Source organism: Capra hircus, chromosome 5 (assembly GCF_001704415.2).
Source record: "Capra hircus breed San Clemente chromosome 5, ASM170441v1, whole genome shotgun sequence".
Lineage (NCBI taxonomy): Eukaryota > Metazoa > Chordata > Mammalia > Artiodactyla > Bovidae > Capra > Capra hircus.
Window position 1 is genome coordinate 9,105,658 of NC_030812.1, and position 12,885 is coordinate 9,118,542.

The following is a 12,885-nucleotide window of genomic DNA, read 5'->3' on the forward strand; positions in this document are numbered from 1 at the left end:
ATGATTGTTTCAGATTTGCTGGGAAAGACTAAGTGGTAATAGGAGGAGAAGGGGACGACAGAGATGAGACGGTTGGATGGCATCACTGACTTGATGGACATGGGTTTGAGCAAGCTTCGGGAGTTGGTGACGGACAGGGAAGCCTGGTGTACTGCAGTCCATGGTGTCACAGAGTCGGACATGACTGAGCAACTGAGCTAATAAACCCTTAAGCAAAAGAATACAGCAGCCTACTGAATTAGTGAATTTCTACTTTACTTTTGATATGAATACTATCCTAGATAGTTCTATAGCCGTTTTGCTTTTGGTTTGACATATTTGCATGTGAAATTCTTTTCTGTATGCAGGAAAAACAACAGGAATATCTATCATTCTGTAAGCACGCACAGGGAAAATACTGGTTGTGGAAACGAGAATTCAAGTCTTGCTGTATTAATTTGTTAAACATAGGCTTTACCACTGCAAGTCTTCTACCAAAGTTCCCAGAGCAGAGATGTCTCTTATCTACTTACAGATGTATAGTTAGATTGGGGTTGAATTTAGGACAGTTCTAGTTTGGAGAATGATCTACTACTTTACATTTCACTGGAATATTATCTTTATCTGTATTCCCAAGTCTATCTCTGCAATTAAGAAAAAGCACAGGTTTAATTTAGAAGCCACAAAATACTTAGGTAAATGAAGTCTTATGCTTACAAAGCTACTATCTTGAAACTCACTTTTATCATTATTCTTTACCCACTTATAAAAAAACTAGTTCTCAGATTCTGCACACAGATAGCTTTATGTAAAATATATAAACATTTGTTCAAATTGATACACAGATTGCATAAATACGGCAATTAAGCTTAAATTTACAGATGTGCATGTACAATGTTGTGCAAGTTATCACAATATTACAATTTCAAAAATTATTCCAATGGAATCCAAGTAAAGCAGTTAGTGAAGATACCCATGCAGAATTTAAATATCAGAACAAAATTTTAAACGTCTTCAGTAAAAGTTCACACATTTAAAATAGTTTTATTCATTTTATTTGTATATGTCAAAATACATTTTTATTTCCAAAATAGTGGGTTTTGCAACTAGTTTCATGCAGAAACAAGGTCTGCTCAATACTACCAATAAAATCAATATAGCACAGTAGCTGTTCAGTTTTAGATACAAAGAATAAATAACCTAAATACAAAACACTAAAATATTAGAAACACGTATTTAATCATTCTTCACAGGCATCCAAACTTCACAAATATAATCCTTAGCATGCCTAACTGTTGTGCAACCAGAATATGTTGCAGTCACTCAAACTGATCAATTATCTGTATGTTTTACGTCCACATAAGACCATGGAAATTCTCTATATTCAGACCCACCATTCATACAGTTCAAATGTAACCAAAAATAAATTCCCACAACTATCCTTGTACCTTTAAAAATCAAGAATCCTGAGCTTGGTAGTAAGAGCATAACCTTATATCTTCATAAAACCAATCAAGAGAGGACTTAAAATCCTGCTTACCAAAACACCCTTTCCCAACCCCAACGTAATCTAAAATAGGCAGTAGAACACAATGACCTTTTAAAATGAAGGGGTACAAATTCACATTTAATATAGTATACAATACAATCAATAATACAATTAGCTACTATAAGCTTTACAATGTACAATTTATTCAAATGGCTGAACTGTTCAGTGGTTAAGGAGACAGTTATGTGCCAGAAAGATATAGTACTTTTTGCATGGTTTAATGAAAATATAAAAGCTATTTGTCCAAATAAATGCCATCTTCACTATTTACTTGGTTTTGCTTTTCTTTTTTAAAAAAGGCCACTGAAATGTATAAAATGGTCTGAACATGATGGTGGTATCAAAGTCAATGCCTCTTCACATGGCAATAACAGTGCATTTAACACGAACTCACGGGTTAAGTCTGCAAATGATTTCAGAGCATTACTTTGGCTAGCACAACAGTTTTAGACAGCACTCAGATAAATATAGGTACGTGAAATGTGAAGCAATTATCTTATGCAACTTTAATTATGGTTGAATACTATCAAATGAAAACTGCAAATAAAAGTAAAAGCATTTTACAGTAGAAAACTTTTGTAAAGATAGGGCTCCACATAATGTGTTAATTTAAGTCTTTATATCACTTTGTTAGTAAGTTTTGTTCTTAACACTATTATGGAGTAGCCTACTTTGCATTAACAGACATTTGAAATAATAGTCAAGCATGCCATGTGGTGGTCTAAAAATCAAACAATACACGTATTTATATATACAGCATCACTCAGTACCTGCTAAAATGAATGTGAAGATTACAGAACCTAACATCTTATACTACAATAATAAAAAACAAACAAAAACAAAAAAGTGACCAATGAAGGCAGAAAATAGGACTTAAAAGAATCTAATCTCAACTGACTTTAAAGCATCCATAAAAGGAATAAATGCATATTGCACAAACAGTGAAAGCAAACGTTCCACCAAGCAATTCATTTCCAGGCGGGGCAACAGCATTAGCCTAATGTATGACAATGACTGCAGAGGAGCAAGCGCTCCTTTCTGGAAGTGAGAAAGCTGTGAGACGACAGAAAGTCTGCCACATGAAGAGTTAGAAGGAAAAGATACAAACCCAAACTTAGATGTAAAGCAAAAAACAAAACAAAATAAAATAAAATTAAATATTGAAAAACTGGAAACTGTGGCACATCAAAAAAATGCTGAATAACTGTCTTCTGTGAGAGCTGAGTTTTTGTTGACACAAAAGTATTTATGTACAACTAAGGCTTACTGGTTAAATATCTGAGGCATATCTGGCCTTGAACACTTTCCTTATATGCTGGAGCTGTAAACAAGTTTTCTCAGTCATAAAAAAAATTCTTCTCAGCAGCTGCATTAACATGAAACAATGGTCTTGATACAAGAAAAAAAAAAAAACAGAAAATTAAACAAAACTCCTAGATAAGAGGGCATTTGGCAGGATATCCAAAAATGACAGTCTCCAAGGCTTCTTCCCAGGTCTCCAGTGACGGTCAATTATGGTCCACTGGGCTACTAACATGTGCAACTCCACTGCTTGCTGCTTTTTTATTTGGAAAGTTTGCTTATAACTCTGATCAAGGCCCCATTTTCATCTTTTAGCCTCTGGTTGTCCGCTTTCAGGTCTGGTAACATCTGTGAGAGGAAAAACAGAAGAAAACGTTTGAATTCAGTAAGAAGATTCAGTGTTCCTCTTTAAATGTTATGTTTGCCACAAGACACATGAACAAGCTTTGTCAGTTATAGATACTTCTAAGGACTAAAACATATATCAGGAAGAAAGAGGCCCCTCCCCACAATTTGTGAAGCTAATTAGTTTAATAAATGATGAAATGAAAGGTTTATTCTCTCGAAGTTATCAACTGAAATGTACTGAATCACTTGACATCATGACTCACAAGCATACCATATTAGAGCAGCCAAGGAAAGGAAGACTGTTTTTATGTTAGGATAGGCTCTTAAAGGGAATTCCTTTAAGAGTTTCTGTTAGCCTAAATTAAGGCCTTTTGCTTTGTTTCGTCAGACCTCAATCCACACTATTACTCCACAAGAAAACCTGATTATTTAGGGAAGTTTTGAGGGAGTCAGACTTGTTTTAAATTATTAAAATTCCTTAAATGATTTACCTTGTATTAAGTTTAAGTGTCTGGTACATAATGTTTGATCCAAGATAGGTGCTCAATTAAATGATAATAAAGCAGTTACTACTCTCATTAGACTAAAATAATTTACAAGCCAAAGTAATAAGTCTGAATTTCTTAAAATATCCAAGCATAGAAAATACTACTAGTGTTTGGAGTAAATAAAAAAACACACCCTTAGACCCTGAAAACGTATCAAATTTTTTTTATAGACAAAGTGAAGGAGGGGGTGGAAATACTGTAAGTTAATTGGGTTTTCTACTAAGAATGATTTAAATGACATGTGCTCTGCCAGATTTGATAGGAAACGGAATAGCTTATATTTTTGACATTAAAACATACTTTCCAAGATAATTAGGTATCTTTCCTCAGCTTTCAAAATGTACTAGGTTATCAATTTAGATAAAAGTAAAACTACTTGCAAAACTATCTTACGCAAAATCTTCACAAGTTTAATTTTATGTGGAACCAATCAATTCTTAACCTGTGCTCTGAATGTATGGATATAAAATATAATAAAATATATAAAAATATAATATTAGGATAAGCTTCAGATTACTATATTTTATGACACCTCTAGAATAGAGAACTGAGTAATATTAATTAGGATGGTTCTGACTGAAATGACATTATTTTGAAAAGCAGATTATACAATATAGTAATCTGAAGTTTATCTATTAGGATACCTCTAGAATAGAGAACTGAGTAATATTAATTAAGATGGTTCTGACTTAAATGACATTATTTTGAAAAGCAGATAATTTATGTTTAATCTTCAGCTTCTACATATATTAATTATATATAAAATACATGTTACATTGTTTGTGTTCCATTTTCTAGTAAAGAATTAAAGTCATATTTTTAAGTACTAAAACATTTTAAGAGCCAAAAATGTACACAAGCTTTGTAAAAGTACAGATAAGTCTTTTATCTAAATGCTGAGATCATTCCCTTAGTTTACTGCAGCTTATCAGTCACAATACACAATTAGTGACACTTTCTAACATTCTGAGAAGCCATGCACAATTAAACAGTTACATGACAAGTTCCAGACACAATGGCATTAATTTGTAAAAGTGAGCTCAAGACACGCTTACTAATACAAGAACACCTGCCTGGCTCTACTAAGAAGAAATGATGAAACTATAGATTATAGATTCACAGACTGCAGTTGCCTACAGAACCCTGAGCGCTTGGCTACCACTCTTGTCAAGGCCCTATTCTCAGTCAGCAGTCGCTCATTTAACTCTCTCAGAGTTTGAATTTGCTTTATTTGGTGCAGATTCTGCAGGAATCAGAACATAAAGAAATAGAAAATAAAAAATAAGAAAGTGGAAGAGTACAATGAAAATATAAGAATCATAGGCAACAAATATAAGAAGAAAAAATTAAGAGTCTTAAGAGAATATTCCATGAAATTTATATAAGTAAACAGCGCAGTTCTAGAATTCTTTAGCAAACGAAATACACAAACAAACAAAATCCAAAAACATTTTCTCCAAAGCTATTCAATAATGTTCCAATAAGGTGGTTTCTTATTTGGTTAATAATTCAATAGAAAAACATTTAAATCTTAAAATTCTAATTCTATGGGCATAATATCCTTTGCATTAGTTCATTAATTTATAATATTATTTTATACAAGCCAGTGTAATAAGAGCTAATCAATTAATTATATTATACTTTTCTACCTGCAAAGAATGTACCTTCCAATATTCAAAACCAGTCTATTTTCACAGGTGATGCAGAGTTCAATAAACTGTACCTCTGTCCACTACTCTAACGTCCTTCATTTTCAAAGAACATTTTTGCATGATCCCCATTTACCATCTTCCCCCCAGGGAACAGAATATTTGAAATGTAAAGAATAAATGATACATTCCAAATCTTAGTCAATATCATCTTATTTATTCTATACCTGAACATCAAAAGTGCCATAAAAACAGATTAACAAAAGAATTTGAGTTTTAAATACTTTTCTAGCTCACCTAAAACCTCACTTTAGGAAGAAATAGAAGCACAAGACATAGATAACTCACAAAGTGCATGAGCAACTCTGGGAACGATGCATGAACACAATGTCCATAGCACTGTGAAAGCTGAGTTTACATCGCAGCACTGTTTACTTACTTTCAGCTCTTCTTCCATTTCAGATATTCTTCTTTCTAGAGCTCTTCGTTCCTAGATGAATTTAAGGTATTAATGTTACTGATATAATTATTATACTCCTAAATTTTCTTCTAAATTGTGAAACAGTGACACTTTAGGATAAACAATCAAATCAGGAGCAGTGTAGAAAAAGATGTGATGCCAGTGATGTGTAAAGAGCTCTCCAAAATTTGAGAGAAATAAATATGAAGATCATTACTTTATTACTTCCTATAAGCTCTTTCTTTAAAGCTTTGACCTTCTGGTAAAATGCCACATAACATGTTCAAACTGTTTTTAGTTTACATAAAACTAGGGATAGAGTAAACTGCTACTCAAGACTGAAGATTGCACAGAAAAGGAAAAAAAAAAAAAACTCACACAGAGATGCAATTACTCTACAGTGATAAGAAGCAGAAAAAGCAAGAAGCAAACGTGACTCAAGTATGTGTATTTTAAAATTTCAGAACAGTCTAAAAGATGGTTATCCCTCCACCCACAATGTCTACTAGTCATCATTTGTCCAGTCGACTTTAGAGCTTTGTATTTAGTTTTATACTCTGTGTAGCATTAATGCAGTGAATCTAATAAAGAAGCAACTGTAGCATTTATTTTAAACCACTTCGTTTCAAAAAGTGACAGGCAAAGGCAACATACAGTATATTACTGCAGTGTGCACTTTTATCCTCCCTTAAATAGTAAGCATTCTAGGGTGTTATGCAAGAAGCAAGCAGCAGTAATTAATGTGCTTAAAACTTTGGTTAGGTCATACCGCCGAGAAGATACTGACTCTTGCCGGTCACCTTTCAGATACAAACCATTTAAATTTAGTTTAATCACATTGACACTATTTCCAAGACATTCTTTCCCAGATTAATAATCAATGCTGATACTTAGTAAAGCAGTACATTTACTGTAAATGTTAACATTTTTAGGGTATGTGATTTTAAAAAACAGATGGAATCCTATTCATAGGCTTATAAGTATCGTGTTTTTCTATTATATTAGCATGTTTAAACATTATTAGGAAGACAAAAATGTTATTTTTGATAAAAAGAACTTTCTCCTAGTTAACAGTACAGCCACAACTCATTCATAAAAACTACCGCACTTTTCAAAATACCAGGACATGTAATATTTGATCCTCATAACTTTGTGCAATATCCAGCTGCAGGGAACGCCCTCATCAGCCTTAATTTTATTATGCGTCTTCAAGATTTTAACTAATTAGTGGTAAAGCAAGACAAGAACACTATATTGAATTGTCAAACTGCCAACTGTAAAGTTGCAGGCAATTTCTTATATCTGAGAATGTTGTTACCATTTAAAAATATGGTTAAGAGAAAAAAATGCATATAAAGTGCTTAACTCAGTGCCTGCCTGGTATGTAAGACAATGCTAAATGAAAGTTAGCAGTTATTATCAGTACTATGACTACCAACGTCTGTTAAAACTGAGAGTAGACTGACTGCTTTGTAATTTATCTGCATTTGACAGGCAGAAAAAGGTCAGGTGGGAATGTCAGAATATGAACATGGGTATATTATTTAAATGCATAAGCCTAGATGAAAAATATCACTTATCTCTGCATGATAGGGAGATTTTACTTTCCTCTTTTGCTAAAATTTTCGTAATAAACACATTTTCACAAAAAATTAGATATTCTTTAAAAATGTGACTATCTCAGACACAAATAATATTTTAAGTATATGGTAATCCATGTCTTTCACCCCAACTATTAGTATGGATAAAGGAGAACTGAAAACATTTCTTCACTATTTCTACATATCTTGGATATAAAATTCCATAAGTTATACTGTGATGTATAACATTACATTTAATATAATCGATGCTAAAATTTAGCAATTACAAGTTAGATCAATAGGTTTTTAAAAAGCCTAGAACAATGATTTCTAAAACCTGATGAAATCATAATAAAACTAGTAGTTATTACACATTACAATTTAGTAAATGACATAGATAACTTTTTGTCTATGATTCTGCATTTATATCACTTTTCTCCTTTTTAGGGGGTTTAAAAAGGTAAGTTGGCTATTTTTGAAATGGAATGGAAGAAAATATACCAAGTACTCTTGACTCTCTTTGATCTAGAGATCACAGCTCCACAGTATGTAACTTCTTCTGTGGCTGAAACCTTGAAAATCTAGCCACTGCTCAGTAGTGTTACAGGTACTCTTTAAGCATTTTTCCATTTACTTTTGATCATTTATATACATCTTCAACTGTTCAGACTAAACTTGTGGAGTTATTCCTATGCCCACTGCCAGATCCCTGAGCAATAATAGTAATAATAAAGGGAGAAAAATACAAGTGAATATATCATAGCCAGACAAGAAATTGTAGAAAGACATAAAATGGTAAAAGGATTTTCTTATACTAATTTTTTGGTTTAAAAGAGCCTGCTTAAGTTAAATATCTAAACTCAAAATTAAATATTAAATTAACTTTAAAAAGAATTCAAAACTTTGGTCTCCATACCTTAAAAAACTTTAATAATGGAAGTATTTTATTTTTGCAAAGAATTAAACCAAATGTATATATGATTAATGTGTTTTAAGTATATCAACACAGACAATCAGAGAGAGATAAATGGTATTTAAAAAATATCAGATTCACTACCACAGTGTGTATGTTTCAGAATTAAGATATGTTTTTTGGTCCATTAAAAGAATAACACATTAAATTAAATTTTATTTAACAAGGTAATTTTACCCTGTAAAACTCTATAAAGAGGATAAGCTAGAAAACATTCATAGTCAAATTAATAAATATCAATTTAAACTAATTAAAACTACCGTCCATAAAAACAAAACTAAAGAAAACCTATTATTGCTTATACAAAAAATAAAGGGGGAAAATGATTCATTAAGATCAACACTTACCCTTTTTTCCATTTCTAACAGTGACCTATCAGCAAATCTTTCTTGTCTCTGTAAGGAGGTAAGAAACATAAAGAGATGTAAGTGCAATAAAGATGGGGAAGGGGAGAGGATCATAGTAACTGTGTCTCTGTGTGTGTGTGTGCATGTGTGTGTGTGCGGGTGTCTGACTCCTTATGCCCCCATGGACTGTAGCCTGCCATGCTCCTCTGCTCTTGTAATGCTATTCAGGAGGAGTAATAATACAGTGTGAGTAAAGAAAAGAGAAAACAAAATTTGTACCGAAATTAAAACAAATATTTATTAGAGGAATGCTTAGACATCCTCTATGTATCATTTTGCCTCGTCTTTACAGTTAAGCCGGGAGCAAGGATGGTTGACTACCGGGCACAAAGCCAAAAACACCCCCGTCTTCCCTCCCATGCACAAGTTCTCTGCCTACACACAGTGAAGAGAGGCTAGTCCGCAGGCTCAGATTCCAGGACCCTGACTGAAATGTAGATTGGATCAGACTGTGTGCCTTTGCACCCATGCAGTCTGACCTGTAAACTGGCCTCTTCCCCTTTCATGGCTCTCTTAGTCTTGCTAGCTCTTTCTCTAAAGTTTTCTTTTCTAATCATCCATGTTCCAAAATTGGTAAGAAGGATCATATCTCTTATAAGAAATCCCAGCTACATAGCTTTTCTTTTCCTGGCAAGCTCAGGTCTCATTTTTCTGTTTTCTGCTTCCTGTACTATACAGTCAACTACAGAGATCTCGAGATGAAAAGGACCTTTGGGGCTTTAAGCCACATGTTGCACTCAAAACCAGGGAGCTGTGCATGTGGGTACTGAGCACAGGGACAGTAAAAAAGCAAGTGCTTAGTTTTTATTTACAATGACCTCTGTTCATACATTTCCCTTGGGATTCCTGTTCAATTTACTGAAAATGAATTCATCAAAAGGTTCATTCCCCAGAAGCCAATGTATTGAATAACCAATTTTAAAAATTTACCAAGAACAGTTTTTGCTAACTACTAAACAAGAATGCTCTTTTATGGTCATTAACCACAAAACATCCTTTAAAAAACTATATATATACACACACACAAACAGTTCATCGTGATTAAGCACAACTTCATTAATTTGGCAATTCAAAAACATTTCTTGATATAATTTTCTCTTCTGTCAATCCTTTCAACATTCATATTTTTGTACCATCAGGGTTTGTAAAGCAGTTACTCTTTGATCCTTCTTGCAAGATTTCTTTTTTATAGTTATAGTATATAAATTAAGATCTAATCATGGCCATCTCCCCTTCATGGATCACAGCCTTCATGGTGAAGGGGCTTGTGTAACTCAAGCTATGAAGCTATGAACCATGCTGCGCAGTGCCATTCAAGATAGATGGGTCATAGTAAAGAGTTCTGACAAAACATGGTCCACTGGAGAAGGGAATGGCAAACCACGCCAGTATTCTTGCTGTGAGAATCTCACGAACAGTATGAAAAGAAAAAAGATGACACTGGAAGATAAGCCTCCATAGGCTGGAAGAGTGATTCCCGGGTGGCTCAGTGGTAAAGAATCCACTTGCCAGTGCAGGAGATGCTGGAGACATGGGTTTGACCCCTGGGTTGCGAAGATCTCCTGGAGAAGGAAACGGTAACCCACTCTGATATTCTTGCCTGGAGAATCACACGAACAGAGGAGCCTGGTGGGCTACAATCTGTGGGGTCGCAAAGAGTTGGACACGACTGAGCACTTACGTATGCACACAGGTCGGAAAATGTCCAATATGCTACTAGGGAAGAGCAGAGGGCAATTACTAATAGTTTAACTGACTATGTGAAAGCCTTTGACTGTGTGGATCACAAGCAGCTGTGGAAAATTCATTTAAAAAATGGGAATACCAGACTATCTTATCTGTCTCCCGAGAAACCAGAGAAGCCAGTCAAGCAACAGTTAGAACCAGACATGGAACAATGGATTGGCTGTAAATTGGGAATTTAAATGGTCACTTTGCTTATTTAACTTATATGCAGAGTACATCAAGCAAAATGCTGTGCTGGATGAGTAACAAGCTGGAATTAAGACTGCCACAAGAAATATCAACAATGTTAGATATGCAGATGATAGTACTCTAATGGCAGAAAGTGAAGAGGAACTAAAGAGCCCCTTGATGAGGGTGAAAGAAAAGAGTGAAAAAACAGCTTAAAACTCAACATTCAAAAAACTAAAACCATGGCATTTGGTCTCATCACTTCATGGCAAATAGATGAGGAAAGTTGGACAGTGACAGATTTTATTTTCTTGGGCTCCAAAATCACTGAGGGTGGTGACTGCAGCCATGAAATCAAAAGACATTTGCTCCTTGGAAGGAAAGCTAGGACAAATCTACACAGCGTATTAAAAAGCAGAGACATCACTTTGCCCACAAAGTCCATACAGTCAAAGCTACGGTTTTTATAGTGCTCACGTATGGAGTGAGACTTGGACCAGAAAGAAGGCTAAGTGCCAAAGAATTAATGCTTTTGTACTTGGTGTTGGAGAAGACTCCTCAGAGTCCCCTGGACAGCAAGATCAAACCAATCAATCATAAAGAAAACCAAGCCTGAATAATCACTGGAAGGACTGATGTTGAAGCTGAAGCTCCAACACTTTGGGCACCTGACCCCAAGAGCCAACTCACTGGTGAAGATACACACACAAGAAAGACTGAAGGCAAAGGAGAAGAGGGCAGCACAGGATGAGATAGTTAGATAGCATCACCGACTCAATGGACATGAATCTGAGCAAACTCTGGGAGAGAGGGAAGGACAGAGGAGCCTGGCGTGCTGCAGTCCATGGGGTCTAAAGGTCATGACTTAACGACTGAACAACAACAACAATCACGGTGATCCAATCTGTTGTTTTAGTTATTTTTATATATTTTAAATTTTAACTAAATAGACTTTTGGCTGCACCATGCAGCATGTGGTATTTTAGCTCTCTGACCAGGGGTTGAACCTGTGTCCACTGCAGTGGAAGAGCACAGTCCTAACCATTGGATTGACAGAGAAGTCCTCATGATTTTTAGCGGGGGAGGGACCAACACCGCCCAGCTTATGGGATCTTAAGTTCCTCAACCAGGGATCAAACGCAGGCCCTTGGTAATACAAGCGCAGAGTTCTAACCGCTGGACCTCCAGGGAATTCTTAGTTTGTTGTTTAAATGTTTTATGTTTTTTTTGTGCTTACTCTTTCTGGAAAAAGATAAGTTAGGTATTCCAGTTGCTTATTATTAAAAATCAAATTCAGAATTATAAATGAGACTGTTTCTGCCAATTCTGATATACTTATGATGTCTTTAAATTTATATTTTAATTGCTTAAATGCTAAAAAGATTGAAAAATGTTAAAAAGACATTAAACAACACTGAAAGAAATTAAAAATGGTTGGAACAATGTCAAATACATATAAATTAATAAAATGTTAAATGGAAAATTATCATTATATTTTTTTTCATATAGGGACAGTTCAGCAATTTTATGATTCATGTGCTAATTTTTTAGGTTAAAAAAAAAACACAACACTTTAGCAGGATTCAACGATTCTACAGTCCTTGGCAGAAAACTATGAAAGAGACCATCTTTTTTGGTCATGTGTGCAGCTTATAGGATCTTAGCTTCCCGACCAGTGATTGAACCTGGGCCCATAGCAGTGAAAGTGTGGAGGCTCAACCACTGGACCACTAGGGAATTTCCAATTCTGTTTTTCCCTAGCTTACTAAACATATCAGCCAATGATTGTTGAATTTTATAAAAAAAAATTTTGTCCACAATCTACTATGTCAAGATTAATTCTTAGTAAGATGACTGTTTTCCTTGGAAAAATTCCATGCAACTATCGAAACTTCCACTACTATATATATTCATAAATAGTTATCAAAGAAATGCTTAAAAAAATACACAGATTCACAGTAGACTTAAATAATCAGGGTAAATAACTCAATAAAGTCAAACAAAAAGTTAAACATTCTGTCACTTTTATTTTTACATGTACCCCTAAAGTTTTGAAATGACATTTACACAAGTTCCAACTAAGATATTAATTTTGAATATTTACTCAATATCTCATACTCTAATTCAGTGACTTATTTTTCTGACCACAGTCAATGGGAACAGAAATTGGTACTTG

The 12,885-nt window shown here is 34.3% G+C and overlaps 1 protein-coding gene across 5 annotated transcripts in view; it reads right to left on the reverse strand.

Moving 5' to 3' along the window:
* PPP1R12A (protein phosphatase 1 regulatory subunit 12A) overlaps positions 764 to 12,885 on the reverse strand; it is a 169,822-nt gene continuing 157,700 nt past the window's right edge. For 4 of the 5 annotated variants that reach the window (XM_018047599.1, XM_018047596.1, XM_018047600.1 and 1 more), the window contains 3 exons: positions 8,736 to 8,783; positions 5,815 to 5,865; positions 764 to 3,178 (listed from right to left, as the gene is read on the reverse strand). In XM_018047599.1, the coding sequence (XP_017903088.1) occupies positions 3,092 to 3,178; positions 5,815 to 5,865; positions 8,736 to 8,783 (186 nt within the window). In that variant the 3' untranslated portion in view covers positions 764 to 3,091. Of the gene's footprint in view, positions 3,179 to 5,814; positions 5,866 to 6,604; positions 6,636 to 8,735; positions 8,784 to 12,885 lie in introns of all 5 variants that reach the window. The other variant, XM_018047598.1, reaches the window with a different exon arrangement.